Below are 22,947 nucleotides of genomic sequence, written 5' to 3' on the forward strand. Positions count from 1 at the left end.
GATGTGTAGATGGACGTACCAAACCCAGACTGTAGCTTTAACAAGCGGCAGAGAGCACCGGCACAACGTCAGTCACAGCTAAAGACAATCCTAACAGCCAAACGGCACCAACAGCACAATGATGATGTAATGGTACAGCCAGGGAAAGAGGCTTGACAGACACTTTATCTTACCCTGCAGTATGTCCCATGCCACTCACGGGGGCCAGCGGACGTTGGCTACTGTAGCCTGGTATGAGGCTATCAGTGTGATGCTGGTGCGTCATACCCTTTTCACACTTATCTTTCCACCCTGACACGGCTCTGCTCAGTAGTGTGAAACAAGGTATTGTAGGGAACTCTGTCACTAAGGCCTACCTGAGGACAGTCTCCTAGTAGAGTCCTGCTTGTCCTGCTCCTGCTTGAGCACTGCCACCGCCTCTGCTGTCACCTTCTCAACTATACGGGCTGACACTTGCTCTGCACGCGGACACACACACACACACACACACACACGTACAGAAACGCAGACACGCATACATATACAAGCAGAATTGCAGGCACAGACACACATACACACAGCCAGACATGCAGACAAACAAACATTGAGACACATGCACAAGCACACAAACACCTACTCTAACCTCTGTCACTGAATGACTTCATACGTCACTGAAGAACGCCATCTTATTTAACGATGTCCATGTCCCTAAAAGGTGCCCTAGGCCACTGAAGCACCTGAGGCTCAGTTAATTACTCAACCTGAAGGACCATGCCAGTGTACTACTCTGTTACAGTAAACTCAACCTGAAGGACCATGCCAGTGTACTACTCTGTTACAGTAAACTCAACCTGAAGGACAAAACCAGGCCTTTACACAGTCACATCCTTCCTTATCAGCAAGTCGTATTGTAATCGTAAAATCAGCCTACTATACACGTCTACAGGTAAACCACCAACTCCAACGAGGTCCCTAAAACCCTATAGGGATACAGCTCCAGCTATTTCCCTCAGGGGCTCAAGGAAACCTCAACGAGGCTGCATGGTAACGCCCACCGCTTCAGTTAACATGTGGCTATACCCCCCCCAGCGCTCTCTCACCTGCTGTGGCAGCGTGTCCTCCGTGATAGCCGTTCTCTCTGTAAGAGGAGAAGCCGTTCTCTCCGTGGCCAGCGAGGGCAGCTGACTGGTCCTGGGCTCCGTTAGTGGGAGGGGCCCAGTGAGAGGAGCTGTTGTCCTCGGGCTGCCGACTGTCTGCCATGACAACTAGACACTGACGAGGAAAGAGAGGGGGGAAGGAGTGAGGGGAGAGAGGGGGGGGGGGGAGTGAGGGGGGGAGAGAGAGGGGGGGAGGGGAAGGAGTGAGGGAGAGAGAGAGGAGTGGGGGAGGAGAGGGGGAGAGAGAGAGGGGGGAGAGGGGGAGAGGGGGGGGGGAGAGGGAGAGAGAGAGAGGGGGGAAGGAGTGAGAGGGAGAGAGAGGGGGGAGGGAGTGAGGGGGAGAGAGAGAGGGGGGAAGGAGTGAGGGGAGAGAGAGAGAGGGGGGAAGGAGTGAGGGGAGAGAGAGAGAGGGGGGGAGAGGGGAGAGAGAGAGGGGGGAAGGAGTGAGGGGAGAGAGAGGGGGAAGGAGTGAGGGGAGAGAGAGGGGGGGTGAGGGGAGAGAGAGAGGGGGGGGAAGGAGTGAGGGGAGAGAGAGGGGGGAGGGAGTGAGGGAGAGAGAGAGAGAGAGGGGGGAAGGAGTGAGGGGAGAGAGAGAGGGGGGGGGAGAGAGAGAGGGGGGAAGGAGTGAGGGGAGAGAGAGGGGGGAGGGAGTGAGGGGTGAGAGAGAGAGGGGGTGAGAGGGGAGAGAGAGAGGGGGAAGGAGTGAGGGGAGAGAGAGGGGGGGGAGGGGAGAGAGAGAGGGGGGAGGGAGTGAGGGGAGAGACGAAGAGGGGGGTGAGAGGTAGGGGGTAGCGGTAGAGAGAGAGGAAGAATGAGGAGAGGGAGTGTGAGAGAGAGAGTGTGAGAGAGAGAGAGAGAGAGAGAGAGACAGAGAGAGAGAGAGAGAGAGAGAGAGAGAGAGAGAGAGCATATAAGAGGTTAAAGCGATAAAAAGACTGGCAGTTCAAATCAATCAGTAAATGACAATGCAGTATTGCACAACCCCCACACCAAGCCTCTAGGCACAAAGGGACACTTCCTAGTGTCCTCAGTATAGAATCTGCCTGGCACATACTTGGCATACCTAGGGCCTAAGGCAGGGGTAGGCAACAGGAAAGGGTCTGGAAATCTGTCACTATATCGAGGTATGACACCAGTTTGAGCTCAACCAGCACGTAGACGAAATGGCCTTGTCTCTGCTCAACATCCCACATCCCACTGGGTGAGACAGGGACAGAGGCCTGTGAGAAAGGGCACAGGAGGTTGGTGGCACCTTAATTGGGGAGGACAGACTGGAACGGAATGGCTGGAACGGAATGAGTGGAATGGTATCAAACATGGTTTCTATGTGTTTGATACCATTCCAGCCATTATTATGAGCCGTCCTCCCCTCAGCAGCCTCCACTGGGAAGGGGTTTATGTTTGAGGAAGGAGGTTATGTTTAAGGAAGGGGGTTATGTTTGAGGAAGGGGGATATGTTTGAGGAAGGGGGATATGTTTGAGGAAGGGGGATATGTTTGAGGAAGGGGGTTATGTTTGAGGAAGGGGGTTATGTTTGAGGAAGGTGTTTAGTTTGAGGAAGGGGGTTATGTTTGAGGAAGGGGGTTATGTTTTAGGAAGGGGGTTATGTTTGAGGAAGGGGGATATGTTTGAGGAAGGGGGATATGTTCAGGAAGGGTGATATGTTTGAGGAAGGGGGTTATGTTTGAGGAAGGGGGTTATGTTTGAGGAAGGGGGTTATGTTTGAGGAAGGGGTTATGTTTGAGGAAGGGGGTTATGTTTGAGGAAGGGGGTTATGTTTGAGGAAGGGGGATATGTTCAGGAAGGGGGATATGTTTGAGGAAGGGGGTTATGTTTGAGGAAGGGGGATATGTTTGAGGAAGGAGGTTATGTTTGAGGAAGGGGGTTATGTTTGAGGAAGGGGGTTATGTTTGAGGAAGGGGGTTATGTTTGAGGAAGGGGGTTATGTTTGAGGAAGGGGGTTATGTTTGAGGAAGGGGGTTATGTTTGAGGAAGGGGGTTATGTAGGGTGAATGAAGGGGACATCCAGAGGAGGACTAGTATAGAAGGACTAGCTAGACCCATCCTCATAAGGCTGTGTGGAACATGGACCACCTGTCTCACTCTCAATCCTAACATGCTCAAATCAACAACAAGAACAAGGGCTACAGTCTGATTCTCTGCCCTCCTCCTCATGTCTGCTCTTGTACACTTCCCCTCGAGGATCTAAAAGGAAGGGACTGTTGTGAGGTAAACGGGTAAAACTACCTCAAGCCATGTTTGCACCAATCCAATGCCTTTAAATGCATAAGGGGGAGTGAAGAAATGCGTACTTCTGGAGAAGGGTAGAAGAATGGGAAGGCAGACAAGGATTTATTTCAGTCACTCAGTATTGTAAATAACAAACACATTAACTGGGCTCTGCAGCTTTTACAATTCAATTGGGAGTTTAAAGAGAAACAGATTTGATTTGTCTCGTGCCCTCTCGCCTTAGCAGTAAGAATCATGCATATTATGATACAGTGGAGAGACCAAAATGAGAAGAGTCAACACAGACACACAGAGACACCCTAAGGAGACGGTTACCATGGTAACATGCCCTACAAGTCAGCTGGGATCCCACAGATGGCCCAGACAGGCGTCTAAGTACATACATACACACACACACGAACGCACGTGCACGACACGCACACCTCGCCCATCTGCACATGGCAGGGAAACCACAGCTCTCATTATCTGTGATTCCCCACATCATCAGATGTAGTCAACCCTCAGTCAGAGAACAGACCAGATGTAGTCAACCCTCAGTCAGAGAACAGACCAGATGTAGTCAACCCTCCGTCAGAGAACAGACCAGATGTAGTCAACCCTCAGTCAGAGAACAGACCAGATGTAGTCAACCCTCAGTCAGGGAACAGACCAGATGTAGTCAACCCTCAGTCAGGGAACAGACCAGATGTAGTCAACCCTCAGTCAGGGAACAGACAAGACGTAGTCAACCCTCAGTCAGGGAACAGACCAGATGTAGTCAACCCTCCGTCAGAGAACAGACCAGATGTAGTCAACCCTCAGTCAGAGAACAGACAGGACGTAGTCAACCCTCAGTCAGAGAACAGACCAGATGTAGTCAACCCTCAGTCAGGGAACATACCAGATGTAGTCAACCCTCAGTCAGGGAACAGACCAGATGTAGTCAATCCTCAGTCAGGGAACAGACCAGATGTAGTCAACCCTCAGTCAGGGAACAGATCAGATGTAGTCAACCCTCAGTCAGGGAACAGACCAGATGTAGTCAACCCTCAGTCAGGGAACAGACCAGATGTAGTCAACCCTCATTCAGGGAACATACCAGATGTAGTCAACCTCAGTCAGGCAACAGACCCGATGTAGTCAACCCTCAGTCAGCGAAACAGACCAGATGTAGTCAACCCTCAGTCAGGGAACAGACCAGATGTAGTCAACCCTCAGTCAGGGAACAGACCAGATGTAGTCAACCCTCAGTCAGAGAACAGACAAGATGTAGTCAACCCTCAGTCAGGGAACAGACCAGACGTAGTCAACCCTCAGTCAGGGAACAGACCAGATGTAGTCAACCCTCAGTCAGGGAACAGACCAGATGTAGTCAACCCTCAGTCAGGGAACAGACCAGATGTAGTCAACCCTCAGTCAGGGAACAGACCAGATGTAGTCAACCCTCAGTCAGGGAACAGACCAGATGTAGTCAACCCTCAGTCAGGGAACAGACCAGATGTAGTCAACCCTCAGTCAGGGAACAGACCAGATGTAGTCAACCGTCAGTCAGGGAACAGACCAGATGTAGTCAACCCTCAGTCAGAGAACAGACCAGATGTAGTCAACCCTCAGTCAGAGAACAGACAATATGTAGTCAACCCTCAGTCAGGGATTGCGGGAGACACAGACGTCGGTATTTCCTCTTAGGAATCGGGCAAAGAAAGTTATACTTTCTAATGAGCCACCATTCGTTAGAGATGAAGTGTTGGAGGGAGAGTTATCTCGTCATGGTCAACTTGTATCTACAATAAAAAAAGGTTATTTCTGGATGCAAATCTCCTTTGTTGAAACATGTCGTGTCTCACAGGAGACAAGTGCACATGATTTTAAAGAAGGATACTGACCAACTGAATTTAGCGTTTAGTTTTAAGATTGGCGGATTTGATTGTGTTCTACACTTCTACTGAATCAATGAAATGCTTTGGCTGTGGAAGAGAGGGGTATTTGGTACGTTGTTGTCTCGAGAACCAGCGCGCAGAGCCCGGTAGCAGCTCTAGCGGGGGTGCAGGTAATGCACCACCGAGAAGGGATGAACGTGAGACTGAGACCGGGGTCGCTGAGTCGGTGCTGGAAAATGAAAGTGGAGTTCAAGAGGAGATTGAAATAATGGAAAATTAAGCAGCTGTGTTTAAAGTACCGATGATTAAGAGGAAGAATTTAAGGGGTGATGAAGGTTCTAATTCTAAGAGGAAGGTAGAGATTGATAAATCAGTTGAGGTTTGACAAGCCCTGAAATCGCTAGACTCAAGAAAGCTGTTATGAGAGTGACAAGTGATTTAAATTCTAAAGGAAATGGAAGAGTTCAGTCACAGCCTTAACTTTGTAAAGAGATGTGTTTTCTGTCTCGTTCTCTGTATTTGTTTTTCAGGCATGAGTAGTTTTAAGATGTATTCTTTAAACGTAAATGGGGCGAAAGACGTATAGTCATAAAAGCTCAAAGAGTAGGGGTGTGGCTATCCTGTTCTCAAAAGGCTTTTGCCTTCGGTTGAAGAGGTAGTTGAGGGAAGGTTATTAAAAGTTAGGTATGAAAACATCACTGTGTGTATATAAATGTATATGCCCCAGTAGAGGCAGAGACATCAAATACCATTGAGAAATGTAACACTAAGGATTATTTATTTATTGCTGGGGATTTTAACTGCACAGTCGGCGATTTAGACAGAAACCACAAAGAACCTCATTTAGCCTCAAGGACCTTTTTAAAGCGCCTTATTGTAACACATGAACTGTGATATTTGGCAGAGCCAACATGGAGGCACGAGACAGTACACATGGGCCCAAGTGAGAGAGAACACAATCTCTCTGGGAGAGGTGGAGAGTTGGAGAGGTGGAGAGGTTTCTGGGAGAGGTTTCTGGGAGAGGTGGAGAGGTGGAGAGGTGGGAGAGGTGGAGAGGTTTCTGGGAGAGATGGAGAGATGGAGAGATTTCTGGGAGAGGTGGAGAGGTTTCTGTGAGAGGTGGAGAGGAGAGGTGGAGGGGTGGAGAGGTTTCTGGGAGAGGTGGAGAGGTGGGAGAGGTGGAGAGGTTGGAGAGGTGGAGGGGTGGATAGGTTTCTGGGAGAGGTGGAGAGGTGGAGAGGTGGAGAGGTTTCTGGGAGAGGTAGAGAGGTTTCTGGGAGAGATGGAGAGATGGAGAGATTTCTGGGAGAGGTGGAGAGGTTTCTGTGAGAGGTGGAGAGGAGAGGTGGAGGGGTGGAGAGGTTTCTGGGAGAGGTGGAGAGGTGGGAGAGGTGGAGAGGTTGGAGAGGTGGAGGGGTGGATAGGTTTCTGGGAGAGGTGGAGAGGTAGAGAGGTTTCTGGGAGAGGTGGAGAGGTTTCTGGGAGAGGTGGAGAGGAGAGGTGGAGGGGTGGAGAGGTTTCTGGGAGAGGTGGAGAGGTTTATAGATGGAGAGGTAGAGGATAGAGGATAACATCTCTAGGGACGTCTCTAGGGCTATTGGGTTGAATGCTGGTCTAATTTCAATTGATCAGGTGAAGGAAATTTGACTGAGTTGAACATCAATACTTATGGCACACCTTTGAGGCTTTTGGTTTCAGCTCTGGTTTTATTGCCATGATCAGGGTGATATATGGTGACATTGAAAGTGTATTGAAAGTTAACGGTGGTTTGAGTGCTCCTTTTAAAGTGTGTAGAGGTATTAGGCAGGGGTGTTCGTTGTCGGGAATGTTATATGTAATCGCTATAGAGCCACTACTAAATAGCATTAGAAGTCGCATTGAAGGAGTGTACAGTACTTTTCAGGGGATATTCCTCCCATTCGTCTCTCTGCCTATGCTTATGATGTAGTTATTTTAGTGAAAAATCAAGCGGAGGTCGATAGTTTGAGTCTCGTGATTGATCGGTTTAGGGGAATATCCTCTGCAAAGATAAATTGGGGGAAATGGTCTGAAGGGATCATGGGTTTGCAGGGGGGCTGGAATGGTGTAAGGGAGGTTTTAAGTATCTTGGAGTGTAGATAGGGGATGAGGGGACAATGGAAAACAATGTAATGGGGAGGTTGAAATGGTGGAAGAGAGGATGAGGAGATGGCATTGGTTGTTATCTCATATGTCACTATTATTGTTAACAATGTGGTTGGAGTATAATAAAGGTGTCCAGAAGAGAGATTTTTTTTTTAAATACTTGAGTATAAAATAAAGGTTTTATAAAAACTAAACTCCTCTCTCTCTCTCACCCCTTCCCCCCTCTCTCTCACCCTCCCTTCCCCTCTCTCTCTCTCTCTCTCTCTCTCTCTAACCCCCCTTCCCCTCTCTCTCACCTTCCCTTCCCCCCTCTCTCTCTCTCTCTCTCTCTCTCGCTCACCTTCCCTTACTCTCTCTCTCTCTCTCTCTCTCTCTCTCTCTCTCTCTCTCTCTCTCTCTCTCTCTCTCTCTCTCTCTCTCTCTCTCTCTCTCTCTCTCTCTCCCCTCCTATCCTCTCCTCTCCTCTCCTCTCTGTGGTCCTGGCAGTGTAGAAAGGATTTCACAGTGAACTAGGCCAATGTCTGCTGTAGTGGAGTGGAAGGAGGTGGTTGAGAGGATGAGATCTCTCTGTGTGATCAACAGAGGAAAGAAAAGCCCTACTGCGACACACACAGAGTGAGAGAGAGAGCGAGAGAGAGAATCGAAGCCAAAGGAATGTCTCGCCTGGCTGTTGCTAAGGAGAAAGTGTGGCTTGCTGAGTCTACCTTTACAGTACACCGCTAGGGAGATGATGAGGAATTAGCATCTCATTGACCTGATAAGGAAAGGCTGTTTCCATATCATTGTGATCCAGTCATGCTAACATTATCTGACTCCCCCCTCCCCGTCCCCCTGTCCATGCTCACCCCCTTTACAGCACAAAAACACTCAAACAAGCAGTGCGAGAAAGAGGGATAGTGCCTAACTGTCTAACAGTCTAATACCTCACATTCCATTAGAAGCTGGCGGAAAATCTCTTTTCATTCCTTTGTACTGTGAGATGAGACGATATCAGACACACATAGAAAGGACGATCATAACCAGAAAATCGGCTTTTCTTCCTGTCATCTCTGTTCCTGTCATATCTGCTATAGTGCCATTTTTTTCTCCATATAAGCCTTAGTAAACAGTGCAGGCAGTATGCAGGCCAGGGGACATGAGAATGTCCTGTCCTATCACTTCTAACACTGACTGGTCAGACTGGGCTATTTCTCCCTGGTTGGAACATGCAGGGTCTGGCTATCATATGCCAGCAGATACAGTACACAGAGTGAGGGATAGGAGAGAGAGAGCTAGAGAGAGAGAAATATTGATGGTTGGATGAAGATGGTTTGCTTTTGGGCGTGGCAGGACAGGAAGCCTCAGGGGCTTTCTGAGTTCCACTCAGGTCAGTAGGCATCATAAGCTCCCTCCCTCCATCTCTCTCTGCCTCCCCTCTATAGTCTCTCTATTTCCCACCCTTTTCTCCCACCACCACCTTCTCTCTCTCTCTCTCTCTGTCTCTCACCCCCCTCTTGCCCTCCCTCTCTCCCTCCATTGTCTCACTCTTTTCACCCTCATCTTCTCCCACTACCTCTCTCTATGACCCTTCTCTATCTCTCTCGCGCGCGCTCTCTCTCTCTCTCTCTCTCTCTCTCTCTCTCTCTCTCTCTCTATCTCTTTCTCTCTCTTTCCCTCTCTCTTTCCCTCTCTCTCTATGACCTCTCTCTCTCACCATTTCTCTTTCAATTAAATTCTCCCTCCCTCCCTCCCTCTCTCCCTCCCTCCCTCTCTCCCTCCCTCCCTCCCTCCCTCCCTCCCTCCCTCCCTCCCTCCCTCCCTCCCTCCCTCCCTCCCTCCCTCCCTCCCTCCCTCCCTCCCTGTCTCCCTGTCTCCCTGTCTCCCTCCCTGTCTCCCTCCCTCCCTCCCTGTCTCCCTCCCTGTATCCCTGTCTCCCTCCCTCCCTGTCTCCTGTCTCCCTCCCTCCCTCTTTCATAAGCCCTGTCCTCTTCCCGCTCCTCTACTGGGGCAATCTTTATGCCTCCCTGAGTTCTGTTCATCAGAATGTCAGCCGCCATTTAGGAGACAGAATTCCTGCTAGTGCCAGCCCATCACAGTAGCTCAGATCAACCTGCCCCTGTAATCCTTGTGGTTTGTGAGGACAACGTCTTGTGGGGACGGAGTGGTCATAGAAGGACATACTGTACATAGGTCCTTACATCAACCCTGGGTAGCTATAGATTTAGATTCAGGGTGTGCAGATGTGTAGGTTGTCATGAATGTTGTTCTGGAGGCAGCTCTGCTTGTGGTCTCTAGCATTAAACCTAATGCCTAACCCTAACCTTATATTAAGACCAAAAGCACATTTATGATTTCATAAATCTTTACAATTTAGCCAATTTAGACTTTCCAGCTGGCCCATCTAGTGGAAAGGGCTCAGTTCTGCCTCCAGGGCTAGACTCATGACATTAAATGTCAACCTGCTGCAGATGTTCACCTTTGTCAAGGTTTAGGATAATACCATCTCACACATTTATGGTGACTCAGCAGAGACAGATAGTAGAATACAAGGCAGAATGGTAGTAGAATACAAGGCAGAATGGTAGTAGAATACAAGGCAGAATGGTAGTAGAATACAAGGCAGAATGGTAGTAGAATACAAGGTAGAATGGTAGTAGAATACAAGGCAGAATGATAGTAGAATAGAAGGCAGAATGGTAGTAGAATACAAGGCAGAATGGTAGTAGAATACAAGGCAGAATGGTAGTAGAATACAGGGCAGAATGGTAGTAGAATACAGGGCAGAATGGTGGTAGAATACAAGGCAGAATGGTAGTAGAATACAAGGCAGAATGGTAGTAGAATACAGGGCAGAATGGTAGTAGAATACAGGGCAGAATGGTGGTAGAATACAAGGCAGAATGGTAGTAGAATACAAGGCAGAATGGCAGTAGAATACAAGGCAGAATGGTAGTAGAATACAAGGCAGAATGATAGTAGAATAGAAGGCAGAATGGTAGTAGAATACAAGGCAGAATGGTAGTAGAATACAAGGCAGAATGGTAGTAGAATACAAGGCAGAATGGTAGTAGAATACAGGGCAGAATGGTAGTAGAATACAAGGCAGAATGGTAGTAGAATAGAAGGCAGAATGGTAGTAGAATAGAAGGCAGAATGGTAGTAGATTACAAGGCAGAATGGTAGTAGAATGCAAGGCAGAATGGTAGTAGAATAGAAGCACAGTGAAGTGTGAATGAACAGCATTCAACAAGGAGTGAGGTGAAACATTCAGGACGCTACTGTACACGTCAGACAATCATCAATCATATCTGTCAGTGCCTTCAGAAAGTATTCATACCTCTTGACTTATTCCACATTTCGTTGTGTTACAGTCGGAATTCAAAATGAATTAAACACTATTTTTATCTCGCAATACACACAATACCCCAATATGACAAAGTGAAAACGTTTTTTTGACATTTTTGCACATGTATTAAAAATGAAATACAAAACAATCTAATTTACATAAGTATTCACACACCCTTTGGCAGTGATTACAGCTGTGAGTCTTTCTGGGTAAATCTCTGAGAGCTTTCCACACCTGGATTGTGCAACATTTACTCATTATTATTTTCAAATTTTTTCAAGCTCTGTCAAATTGGTTATGCCAGGGTATTACACCAGGGTATTAACCAGGGAATTAGCCAGGGTATTAACCAGGGTATTACACCAGGGTATTACAGCAGGGTATTAACCAGGGTACTACAGCAGGGTATTAACCAGGGTATTACAGCAGGGTATTACAGCAGGGTATTACACCAGGGTATTAACCAGGGTATTAACCAGGGTATTACAGCAGGGTATAACAGCAGGGTATTACACCAGGGTATTACATCAGGGTATTAACCAGGGTATTAACCAGGGTATAACAGCAGGGTATTACACCAGGGTATTACCGCAGGGTATTACACCAGGGTATTACACCAGGGTATTAACCAGGGTATTAACCAGGGTATTAGAGCAGGGTATTAACAAGGGTATTACAGCAGGGTATCACAGCAGGGTATAACAGCAGGGTATTACACCAGGGTATTAACCAGGGTATTAACCAGGGTATTACCGCAGGGTATAACTGCAGGGTATTACACCAGGATATTACACCAGGGTATTAACCAGGGTATTACCGCAGGGTATAACAGCAGGGTATTACACCAGGGTATTAACCAGGGTATAACCGCAGGGTATAACAGCAGGGTATAACCGCAGGGTATTACAGCAGGGTACTCTTTAAACCAGGGTATTGCACCAGGGTATTACACCGGGGTATTACACCAGGGTACTCTTTAAACCAGGGTATTGCACCAGGGTATTACACCAGGGTATTACACCAGGGTACTCTTTAAACCAGGGTATTGCACCAGGGTATTACACCAGGGTATTACACCAGGGTATTACACCAGGGTATTACAGCAGGGTATTACAGCAGGGTATTACACCAGGGTATTACAGCAGGGTACTCTTTAAACCAGGGTCATATTCAGAAAGGCACATTATAGCAAAAAGTGATCTGTGTTCTGATTGGATAAGTTCGGGTTCTAGAGCTCCGCCTCATTGTTTCAATACATTTTGTCCCTACTGAACACAGCCCAGGTTTGACGTCAGCACAAGGTGAAAGTAGAGAATTTATAATGTTCCCTGCTGTTGCTGCATTGCAGAGCTCTGTCTCCAACTGCAGCCAGTCAGCCAGTCAGTTAGTCAGACAGCCAGTCAGTCAGCCAGTCAGTCAGTCAGTCAGTCAGCCAGTCAGCCAGTCAGTCAACCAGTCAGCCAGCCATGTCAGACAGCCAGTCAGTCAGCCAGTCAGGTCAGTCAGGTCAGCCAGCCAGGCCAGTGAGCCAGTCAGGTTAGACAGTCAGCCATGTCAGACAGCCAGTCAGTCAGTCAACCAGTCAGCCAGCCATGTCAGACAGCCAGTCAGTCAGTCAGCCAGCCATGTCAGTCAGCCAATCAGCCAGCCAGGCCAGTGACCCAGGCCAGTGAGCCAGTCAGGTTAGACAGTCAGCCATGTCAGCCAGCCAGTCAGGTCAGTCAGGTCAGCCAGCCAGTCAGTCAGCCAGTCAGTCAGCCAGTCAGGTCAGCCAGCCAGTCAGGTCAGTCAGGTCAGCCAGCCAGTCAGCCAGCCAGTCAGGTCAGTCAGTTAGTCAGACAGCCAGTCAGTCAGTCAGCCAGTCAGTCAGTCAGTCAGCCAGTCAGCCAGTCAGGTCAGCCAGCCAGTCAGGTCAGTCAGGTCAGCCAGCCAGTCAGCCAGCCAGTCAGGTCAGTCAGGTCAGCCAGCCAGTCGGGTCAGTCAGGTCAGCCATGTCAGCCAGCCAGTCAGCCAGTCAGCCAGCCAGTCAGCCAGCCAGTCAGTCAGGTCAGTCAGGTCAGTCAGGTCAGCCAGCCAGTCAGTCAGGTCAGTCAGGTCAGCCAGCCAGTCAGCCAGCCAGTCAGCCAGCCAGTCTGCCAGGTCAGACATGCCTTTCAACCAAACAAAGACCTTAGTGCAGCAGTCTACTGTAGGACCTTGCATAACAACAGTAAGAAAGTGACAGCCTGAGTCACTAGCCATTACAGTCATTAGGCCTGCAGGATAGTTACTTACAGTTATTACCCCCGAAAACTGAGTGTGTGTGTGTGTGTGTGTGTGTGTGTGTGTGTGTGTGTGTGTGTGTGTGTGTGTGTGTGTGTGAGTGTGTGTGTGTGTGTGTGTGTGCGTGCGTGCGTGTGCGTGTGTGTGTGTGTGTGTGTGTGTGTGTAGATGGCCAGGTATGACCAGGTGGTGTCTACTCCACGGGTCAGACAGACATATATGACATGACCAGAGGCCATTACAGTCCCACTAATGGACGTCAGGCTAAGTGACATCAACAACTCAATAATACCTTGTTGCTGGTCAGTGTTGAAGGGAATAGAGCCAGTCATGGCCTCTCTGGTTGGACTGTTAACTCTGGTCAGCTTGGACTGTTTCTAAACTTTGATTGGTCAGGTTGGTTTGTTTCTAAGTTCTGATTGGTCAGGTTGGACTGTTTCTAAACTTTGATTGGTCAGGTTGGTTTGTTTCTAAGTTCTGATTGGTCAGGTTGGACTGTTTCTAAACTTTGATTGGTCAGGTTGGTTTGTTTCACAGTTGTGATTGGTCAGGACAGGAGCAGATCAGTTATAGTGCTGTTGGGCTGTCAGGCCAATAACCTACACTGGGATTTGTTTTCTGTTGGCTGGGGGATTACTGGTGAGAGAACAGGTTTATACTGTCCACACTCACAGGCAAATCACACATCATTGCTGTCAATAACCTTCTGGCCATGAGAAAAACACTGCTGCTAACATTTCAACATTGAGTAAGTGCCAGTAAATGTCTACAACGTATCAATAAAACCTTAATGGATCCTCAACATGTCAAACAGAATGGAGATTGAGAAGCAACAGGACAGACTATGACTGGATCTGCTAGTATAAGGAATATATCCTACATCCTCTAACACATCCATGTTATCAAGGACTCAATTACCCACAATACCCCTTTACCCTCATTCTAAATGGTATTATACACACGATTACCCTCTGTCCCTTTCTAAACCCTGGTAACTACAGTACTGGTACACCTGAGCAGAGCCACTTAACCATTACTACTGAGGTCTGATGACTCATGGAAGAGCATTCTGGGAAGGTTCAAACACTCCTGCTGCTCTACAGAATGAACTCTGATTGCAGTAATGATGAGTCATAATTATGTGTTCCAGAACCATATTGGAAATAAATGTTGTTTAATAATTGAATGTGTTTTCCTCTGAGGAAAACAAATCAATCAGTGTTTTACTCTGAAGAGACACGCATGAGACAATAAGCAGAGATATAAACAAAAAACATGGATATGCAAAAGAAATAGATGTTTTCTTGTCACATACACCAGATAGTGAAATGTGTTGTTTTACAGGGTCAGCCATAGTAGTACAGCACCCCTGGAGTAAATTAGGGTTAAGAGCCTTGCTCAAGGGCACATCGACAGATTTACAGGGTAACTGGAGTGAACTATGGGGCTATAGTATGGACAGACATTATCTATGGCTACATATGCAATCAGTGATCTCTGTGTTTAGTCAAATAAACATACAGATGTAGGGTCTTAATTTGATCCCTCTTTTGTTGCTGAGAATGTCTCTGCACAGCAGGAAATGCAACATTGTAGTATATTCGAGGTTTTAAAAGGCTTTTAAAGTTTGTGATTTCCACCTTAAAATGTCAGATTTGATTTGCCCTAATGAAAAATGTATCAACCCCTACAAAATAACGTCCATTAATTATAATCCACAAAATAATTTACATTTCCTGTTGCTGCAGGATTATTTTTCAAATAAAGATCCTACATCTGTACCATCATTTCAGCTAAAGCTCTCTTTACAAGTGTTTGTTCTCTCTGGTCTTACCTGATCAGTTGCTGATGGACTTAACCACTTCTGAACACAATGGTAGGAATCAGAGGACAGATGTGGAAAACCTCCTGGTTACACCTATAGGGAGATAGAGAGAATTAAGAATGCTAGAACAAACAGAGAACAGTCATAATACACACACACACACACACACACACACACACACACACACACACACACACACACACACACACACACACACCTGTTGCCAGATCACCATTCCCCCTACTCTAAATCATGTCCGTGGTTAAGTGGCTAGATACTGTACCAGACTGACAGTATGTACTGAATAAGAGAGGGTAGTCTACTCAAACACAATGGTTGGATTAATGTTGCTGGCAGACTTATGGAGGACTACAGGTTAAACTGATCAGTGTTTTCCCTGAAGCATGCTACTTAAACTGCAGTGTGGAGCAGTGGGCCAAGGCTGGAGGCTTTCATGTAGAAACCTCCTAGTTTGACTAAGAGTGTTTGTGAGTGATCCTATCTACTCTGTCTTGGAGTAATTCGCCCGGACTGTATTAAGCATCCCAATCTCTATAGCAGACTTCTATGGGTAGTACAATGGGACAGAGGGGCAATCCACAATTACTACAACAAGTCCTCACATTATCCACCAGTGACGAGGGGCCCATGTGAGCACGTCCACCACAGATAAGAACAATGGGTTTGTTTGGCCCCAGCGACAGACAGACAGTCTGGTTCTTAGGCTGGGAGTCTCTTCGGGGAGCTGGTTCTACATTCATCACCCCAGCACAGTCAGGGGCCCCTGGCAGGACCAAGTGCAACATGGCCATTCACACTGACCATCACAGCTACAGGGGAGAGGGGAGAGGGAGAAGACAGGAAGAGGGGAGAAGGGGATGAGGGGAAGGGGAGAAGGGTGACACAACCAACCCGACCAGGCCTGGGGATGTAGCCTTGTTTTTTTGCCAGAAATCCCCAGCAACATGTCAAAGTGAGTTTAGGTTTCTAAAGATTGTCCGTATTCACACAGGGGATGAGGAGAGACGAGGTGGGGGGGGGGGGGGGGGGCGTAGAGAGGAGTTTGCAAAGAGAGGAGAGAGAGAGGAAGAGAGAGACAGGGGGGAGATAGAGGGGAGTAAAGAGAGATGGGGAAGGAAAGAGGGATGGGGGAAGGAGAGTGAGAGAGGGGGAAGGAGAGTGAGAGAGGGGGAAGGAGAGTGAGGGGGAAGGAGAGAGGAGAGAAAGAGAAAGGGGGGTAAAGAGAGATGGGGAAGGAGAGCGAGGGGGAAGGAGAGAGGAGAGAAAGAGAAAGGGGAGGAGAGAGTTGGGGAGATAGAGAGATGGAGAGAGAGAGATGGGGTGAGGGAGGAGAGCGTTGGGGAAGGAGATAGAGAGGGGGTGAGGGAGGAGCGAGGGGGGGATGAAGCAGGCAGGCAGGCAGGCAGGCAGGCAGGCAGGCAGGCAGGCAGGCAGGCAGGCAGGGCAGGCAGGGAGGGAGGGAGGGAGGGAGGGAGGGAGGGAGGGAGGGAGGGAGGGAGGGAGGGAGGCGGGGGAATGGAGGGAAGGCATAAAGAACTGTGATGGGAGGGAGGGAGAGCTTGAGGGAGAGCTTGAGGGATTGTGAGGGAAGGTGAATGGAAAGGGGAAGAGAGAGAGATTTGGGGACATCTGCTCAGAGCAGCCATGACAATCAGAGATCACAGGAGCAGACAGACAAAGTCCCCTTCATCGAATTCACCACAGCCAGCCTGGTTCAGTGATGGCTTGAAAGGTTCTAGGCTCACAGCAACAGCAGCCATTGTTTTGGCACAGAGAGAGTCAGTCAGGTACAACAGTAGCTGTCAGTGAGCCTTGTCTTGGTCTGTTGCTAAGTGTTAGATCTCTAAGTTTAGAAAACACAAGCAGACAGATGGTTGTAGGGACATGCTCCCTAGCTGGACATATTTTGCTCTAGACTGGTTTCAACTTGTCTAGCCTCACCATCATCATCAATATCATCATCCTCTCCATCTGTTGTCATTGAGTAGTGATTTGCACTAACCAATATGCTTGATCATTTATATGAATGAGAAAACACAGCAATAAACATATTAGTTTAAGTGTTGACATGGAGTCATTTATCAGACACTCTTATCCAGAGACACTTACAGTAGGTTGTGAGTGCAGACATTTTCCTACTGTTCCCCCATGGGAATTGAACCGACAACCCTGGTGTTGCATGTGCTATGCTCTACCAACGCTTTTACAGCAATAAACATATTAGTTTAGGAGATATAGCCTTTGCAGAATAATGATTGAGTGAGATCTGTCTGAAGTGTCCAGGCCAGACTAAGTCTGTGTTGCTCCAGACCTGGAGGTACAGTAAATCATATAGGAGATCTACTCAGAGAGACTGTGCATTCTGTCCTTCACTTAACCTTCTCTTCGCCCACATCCCTCATCTATAATTCAGTCAGCCAGCCCCCTTGTCCCCACGGACAGACTCCAGCTTCCCGCAGGCACACACACACACACACACACACACACACACACACACCCTGGTGTTTGTTTAATTCATCAAACCACCAGTCAGAGTTAAATCAACTGGGGATTGTGGTTGAAATACCACTGCAGAGGGGGTGATAATGGTGTGTCCATGTCTGTCCATTAGGGGGGTGATAATGGTGTGTCCATGTCTGTCCATTAGGGGGTGATAATGATGTGCCCATGTCTGTCCATTAGGGGGTGATAATGATGTGTCCATGTCTGTCCATTAGGGGGTGATAATGATGTGTCCATGTCTGTCCATTAGGGGGTGATAATGATGTGTCCATGTCTGTCGATTAGGGGGTGATAATGATGTGTCCATGTCTGTCCATTAGGGGGTGATAATGGTGTGTCCATGTCTGTCCATTAGGGGGTGATAATGATGTGCCCATGTCTGTCCATTAGGGGGTGATAATAGTGTGTCCATGTCTGTCCATTAGGGGGTGATAATGATGTGCCCATGTCTGTCCATTAGGGGGTGATAATGATGTGTCCATGTCTGTCCATTAGGGGGTGATAATGATGTGTCCATGTCTGTCCATTAGGGGGTGATAATGGTGTGTCCATGTCTGTCCATTAGGGGGTGATAATGATGTGTCCATGTCTGTCCATTAGGGGGTGATAATGATGTGTCCATGTCTGTCCATTAGGGGGTGATAATGATGTGTCCATGTCTGTCCATTAGGGGGTGATAATGGTGTGTCCATGTCTGTCCATTAGGGGGTGATAATGATGTGTCCATGTCTGTCCATTAGGGGGTGATAATGATGTGTCCATGTCTGTCCATTAGGGGGTGATAATGATGTGTCCATGTCTGTCCATTAGGGGGTGATAATGATGTGTCCATGTCTGTCCATTAGGGGGTGATAATGGTGTGTCCATGTCTGTCCATTAGGGGGTGATAATGATGTGTCCATGTCTGTCCATTAGGGGGTGATAATGATGTGCCCATGTCTGTCCATTAGGGGGTGATAATGATGTGTCCATGTCTGTCCATTAGGGGGTGATAATGATGTGTCCATGTCTGTCCATTAGGGGGTGATAATGATGTGTCCATGTCTGTCCATTAGGGGGTGATAATGATGTGTCCATGTCTGTCCATTAGGGGGTGATAATGGTGTGTCCATGTCTGTCCATTAGGGGGTGATAATGATGTGTCCATGTCTGTCCATTAGGGGGTGATAATGATGTGCCCATGTCTGTCCATTAGGGGGTGATAATGGTGTGTCCATGTCTGTCCATTAGGGGGTGATAATGATGTGTCCATGTCTGTCCATTAGGGGGTGATAATGATGTGTCCATGTCTGTCCATTAGGGGGTGATAATGATGTGTCCATGTCTGTCCATTAGGGGGTGATAATGATGTGTCCATGTCTGTCCATTAGGGGGTGATAATGGTGTGTCCATGTCTGTCCATTAGGGGGTGATAATGATGTGTCCATGTCTGTCCATTAGGGGGTGATAATGATGTGTCCATGTCTGTCCATTAGGGGGTGATAATGATGTGCCCATGTCTGTCCATTAGGGGGTGATAATGGTGTGTCCATGTCTGTCCATTAGGGGGTGATAATGATGTGTCCATGTCTGTCCATTAGGGGGTGATAATGATGTGTCCATGTCTGTCCATTAGGGGGTGATAATGATGTGTCCATGTCTGTCCATTAGGGGGTGATAATGATGTGTCCATGTCTGTCCATTAGGGGGTGATAATGATGTGTCCATGTCTGTCCATTAGGGGGTGATAATGATGTGTCCATGTCTGTCCATTAGGGGGTGATAATGGTGTGTCCATGTCTGTCCATTAGGGGGTGATAATGATGTGTCCATGTCTGTCCATAAGAAATGAACTGCATTGATCCACTGTTGCCTTTGAAGTTGCCTTTGAACTCAATCAAATTCACATTTATTTATAAAGCCCTTTTTACATCAGCCAATGTCACAAAGTGCTGTACAGAAACCCAGCCTAAAACCCAGGCAGGAACCTAGGAAGAAACCTAGAGAGGAACCAGGCTTGGAGGAGTGGCCAGTCCTCTTCTGGATGTGCCGGGTGGAGATTATAACAGAATATGGACAAGAACATGGACAACTCTGTTGGAGCTGTCATCTGTCTGTCTACAAAGTACGGAGCTGTCATCTGTCTGTCTACATAATATGGAGCTGTCATCTGTCTGTCTACATAATATGGAGCTGTCATCTGTCTGTCTACATAATATGGAGCTGTCATCTGTCTGTCTACATAATATGGAGCTGTCCTTCTGTCTGTCTACATAATATGGAGCTGTCCTTCTGTCTGTCTACATAATATGGAGCTGTCCTTCTGTCTGTCTACATAATATGGAGCTTTCATCTGTCTGTCTACATAATATGGAGCTGTCATCTGTCTGTCTACATAATATGGAGCTGTCATCTGTCTGTCTACATAATATGGAGCTGTCATCTGTCTGTCTACATAATATGGAGCTGTCCGTCTGTCTGTCTCTACTATGGAGCTGTCTGTCTCTCCCTTCTACGGAGCTGTTTGCCTGTCTGTCTCTACTATGGAGCTGTCTGCCCGTCTGTCTCTACTATGGAGCTGTCCAACTGTCTGTCTCTACTATGGAGCTGTCGGTCTGTCCGTCTCTACTATGGAGCTGTCTGTCTGTCTCTACTATGGAGCTGTCGGTCTGTATGTCTCTACTATGGAGCTGTCCGTCTGTCTGTCTCTACCATGGAGCTGTCTGTCTGTCTCTACTATGGAGCGTCCGGTCTGTCTGTCTGTCTGTCTGTCTGTCTGTCTGTCTGTCCTATGGAGCTGTCAGACAGCTCCATATTCGAGACAGACTGTCTGTCTGTCTCTACTATGGAGCTGTCTGTCTGTCTGTCCGTCCGTCCGTCCGTCTGTCTGCATAATATGGAGCTGTCCATCTGTCACTACTGTGGAGCTGTCTGTCTGTCTACTATGGACTTCAAAAATAGAGTACTGTAAGCTACATAGAAGCTCCATTGGGCATGAGCTGATTGATGTTCTACTACCATGGCCATTGGCCAATATGGTCAACACTGTAGCTAACACATTTAAGGTGGTCAAGTCAACAGCTGGACATACTGTAGCTACAGCTACACATCTATAGGAGACCTACACCAGTAGATCCCTACAGTAGACCTACACCAGTAGATCCCTACAGTAGACCTACACCAGTAGATCACTACAGTAGACCTACACCAGTAGATCCCTACAGTAGACCTACACCAGTAGATCCCTACAGGAGACCTACACCAGTAGATCCCTACAGTAGCTACATTCATCTACAGGAGACCTACACCAGTAGATCACTACAGTAGACCTACACCAGTAGATCCCTACAGGAGACCTACACCAGTAGATCACTACAGTAGCTACATTCATCTACAGGAGACCTACACCAGTAGATCACTACAGTAGACCTACACCAGTAGATCCCTACAGTAGACCTACACCAGTAGATCCCTACAGGAGACCTACACCAGTAGATCACTACAGTAGCTACATTCATCTACAGGAGACCTACACCAGTAGATCTCTACAGTAGCTACATTCATCTACAGGAGACCTACACCAGTAGACCTACACCAGTAGATCCCTACAGTAGCTACATTCATCTACAGGAGACCTACCTACACCAGTAGATCCCTTAGAGATCAGATCTACTGTTTGTAATGAGTCTACTGGGGCTGACTCAGTCATTGGAACACGCAAGATTCGGGAGCGCACGCACGCACACACACTGCAGCAACCTAGCCAAATGTGCCCAGCCCATCCTACTCAACCTCATCCCCAGATTATTCTCTCCTCAACAACCTACACATTCCCCACACCCCCCCACACTCCCCACACACCTCCCCCACTCCCCACACACTCCCCACACACTCCCCACACACTCACCACACTCCCCCCCCGCACACACCTCCCCCACACCCACCACACTCCCCACACACTCATCCCCCCACACTCCCCCCACTCCCCACACACCTCCCACACACTCCCCACACACCCCACACACTCCCCACACACTCCCCACACTCCACAGACTCCCGTCTCTTCTCCTTATCCCACTCCTTGTCTTATAAATCAACAGCATTCTATCCTCTCCTCCCCTTCTTCCCTCTCTCCCAATCCTCCCTGTATCGTCAGGAGAGTGCCTGGTGGGACATAACTGAGTGGTGATGGATTGAAACGTAATCGTTCTGACAGGCAGCTCACAGGCCACTTGTAAAGGCACTGTATAAGCACGCAAGCGACCCACTGCCCACACACGGACACACACACACAGACAGGCAAGCATGCACGCGTACATGCATGCACACACACACATATGACATGCACACACACATCAAACAACAACAAGAAACACTCACCCACAAGTGATCATACACACATACACACACATATGATGTGCACACACACAACAAACAACAACAACAAACACTCACCCACAAGTGATCATACACACACACACACACACACACACACACACACACACACACACACACACACACACACACGCACACACGCACACGCACACACACACACACACACACACACACACACACACACACACACACACACACGTCCAGCCATACACTGTACTAGCAGGTACACACACTGTACTAGCAGGTACACACACTGTACTAGCAGGTACATACACTGTACTAGCAGGTACACACACTGTACTAGCAGGTACATACACTGTACAGGGCCTGGAGGCAGCTCTACTTCAGAGAGTGGCCAGGTGTGAGAGGCCTGGTGTGAGTGGCCAGGTGAGAGAGGCCAGGTGTGAGTGGCCAGGTGTGAGTGGCCAGGTGTGAGAGGCCAGGTGTGAGTGGCCAGGTGTGTGTGGCCAGGTGTCAGAGGCCAGGTGTGAGAGGCCAGGTGTTAGTGGCCAGGTGTGAGAGGCCAACATTTACAGTGAGACATATGGTCTGCAACAAAATATTCAGTACAGAAATAATGTATAGCACCTGGTATTCCACATGATGTCATCCCCTACTCATCGACTGTACAACACACTGTATCATTAGATCACACACTATGTTGGTGGAAGTCATGGCACAGAACACATATTCATTGTATTTCAATGGACCGTTGGCATCACAAAATATATTCTCATGAATGGACAATAAAGTTTGGTATCCATACAGGCCATTTCTGCAACATGCTTCATGTTGTCTGTTGGATAAGTCCATGTTTTGAAACACAGAAGCACTGGGACATAAACATAACAATGGTCCTCTATCCCAGCACTTAGTTAGTAATGAACCACCAACACAGAGCCCGCCCTGCTGCCAAGCTGTGACCTTCCTCCAAGGGCATGGGGTTGGCACCATGCCCCCCGCCTGGGTGAGGACACCCTGCTGGCATAGGGAGAGGGACACAGAGGGGCACTGCCCTGTTAGCAGAGCATGGGTGAGATAGAGAGGGAGGGAGGGAAAGGAACACAGGGATTTGTTTGTGTCCCAAAATGGGTGCGGGGGGGACACAGACGTCCCCCTCTGCGTCCCCCCAACCCTCTACTGCGTTCGCGTGTCAGCGTCTGTTTGTTCACAGGAAAGAGAGGTTGCCTCAGAGCATACCAGAGAGATAGAGAGAGAGAGAGAGGGAGAGAGAGAGAGAGAGGGAGAGAGAGAGATGAGAGGGGACTG

The 22,947-nt window shown here is 48.2% G+C and overlaps 1 protein-coding gene across 1 annotated transcript in view; it reads right to left on the minus strand.

Annotated features, from left to right (window-relative positions):
• Window positions 1–22,947, minus strand: part of LOC139402720 (microtubule-associated protein 2-like) — a 57,088-nt gene that overhangs the window by 29,306 nt on the left and 4,835 nt on the right. Inside the window, exons 2-4 of the mRNA XM_071146620.1 lie at window positions 14,791–14,874; window positions 1,080–1,251; window positions 357–458 (exon numbers count right to left, since the gene is read on the minus strand). Of these exons, the coding sequence (XP_071002721.1) occupies window positions 357–458; window positions 1,080–1,239 (262 nt within the window). The 5' untranslated portion in view covers window positions 1,240–1,251; window positions 14,791–14,874. The remainder of the gene's footprint in view (window positions 1–356; window positions 459–1,079; window positions 1,252–14,790; window positions 14,875–22,947) is intronic.

The sequence above is a fragment of the Oncorhynchus clarkii genome, unplaced genomic scaffold, assembly GCF_045791955.1.
Source record: "Oncorhynchus clarkii lewisi isolate Uvic-CL-2024 unplaced genomic scaffold, UVic_Ocla_1.0 unplaced_contig_3542_pilon_pilon, whole genome shotgun sequence".
Taxonomy (NCBI): domain Eukaryota; kingdom Metazoa; phylum Chordata; class Actinopteri; order Salmoniformes; family Salmonidae; genus Oncorhynchus; species Oncorhynchus clarkii.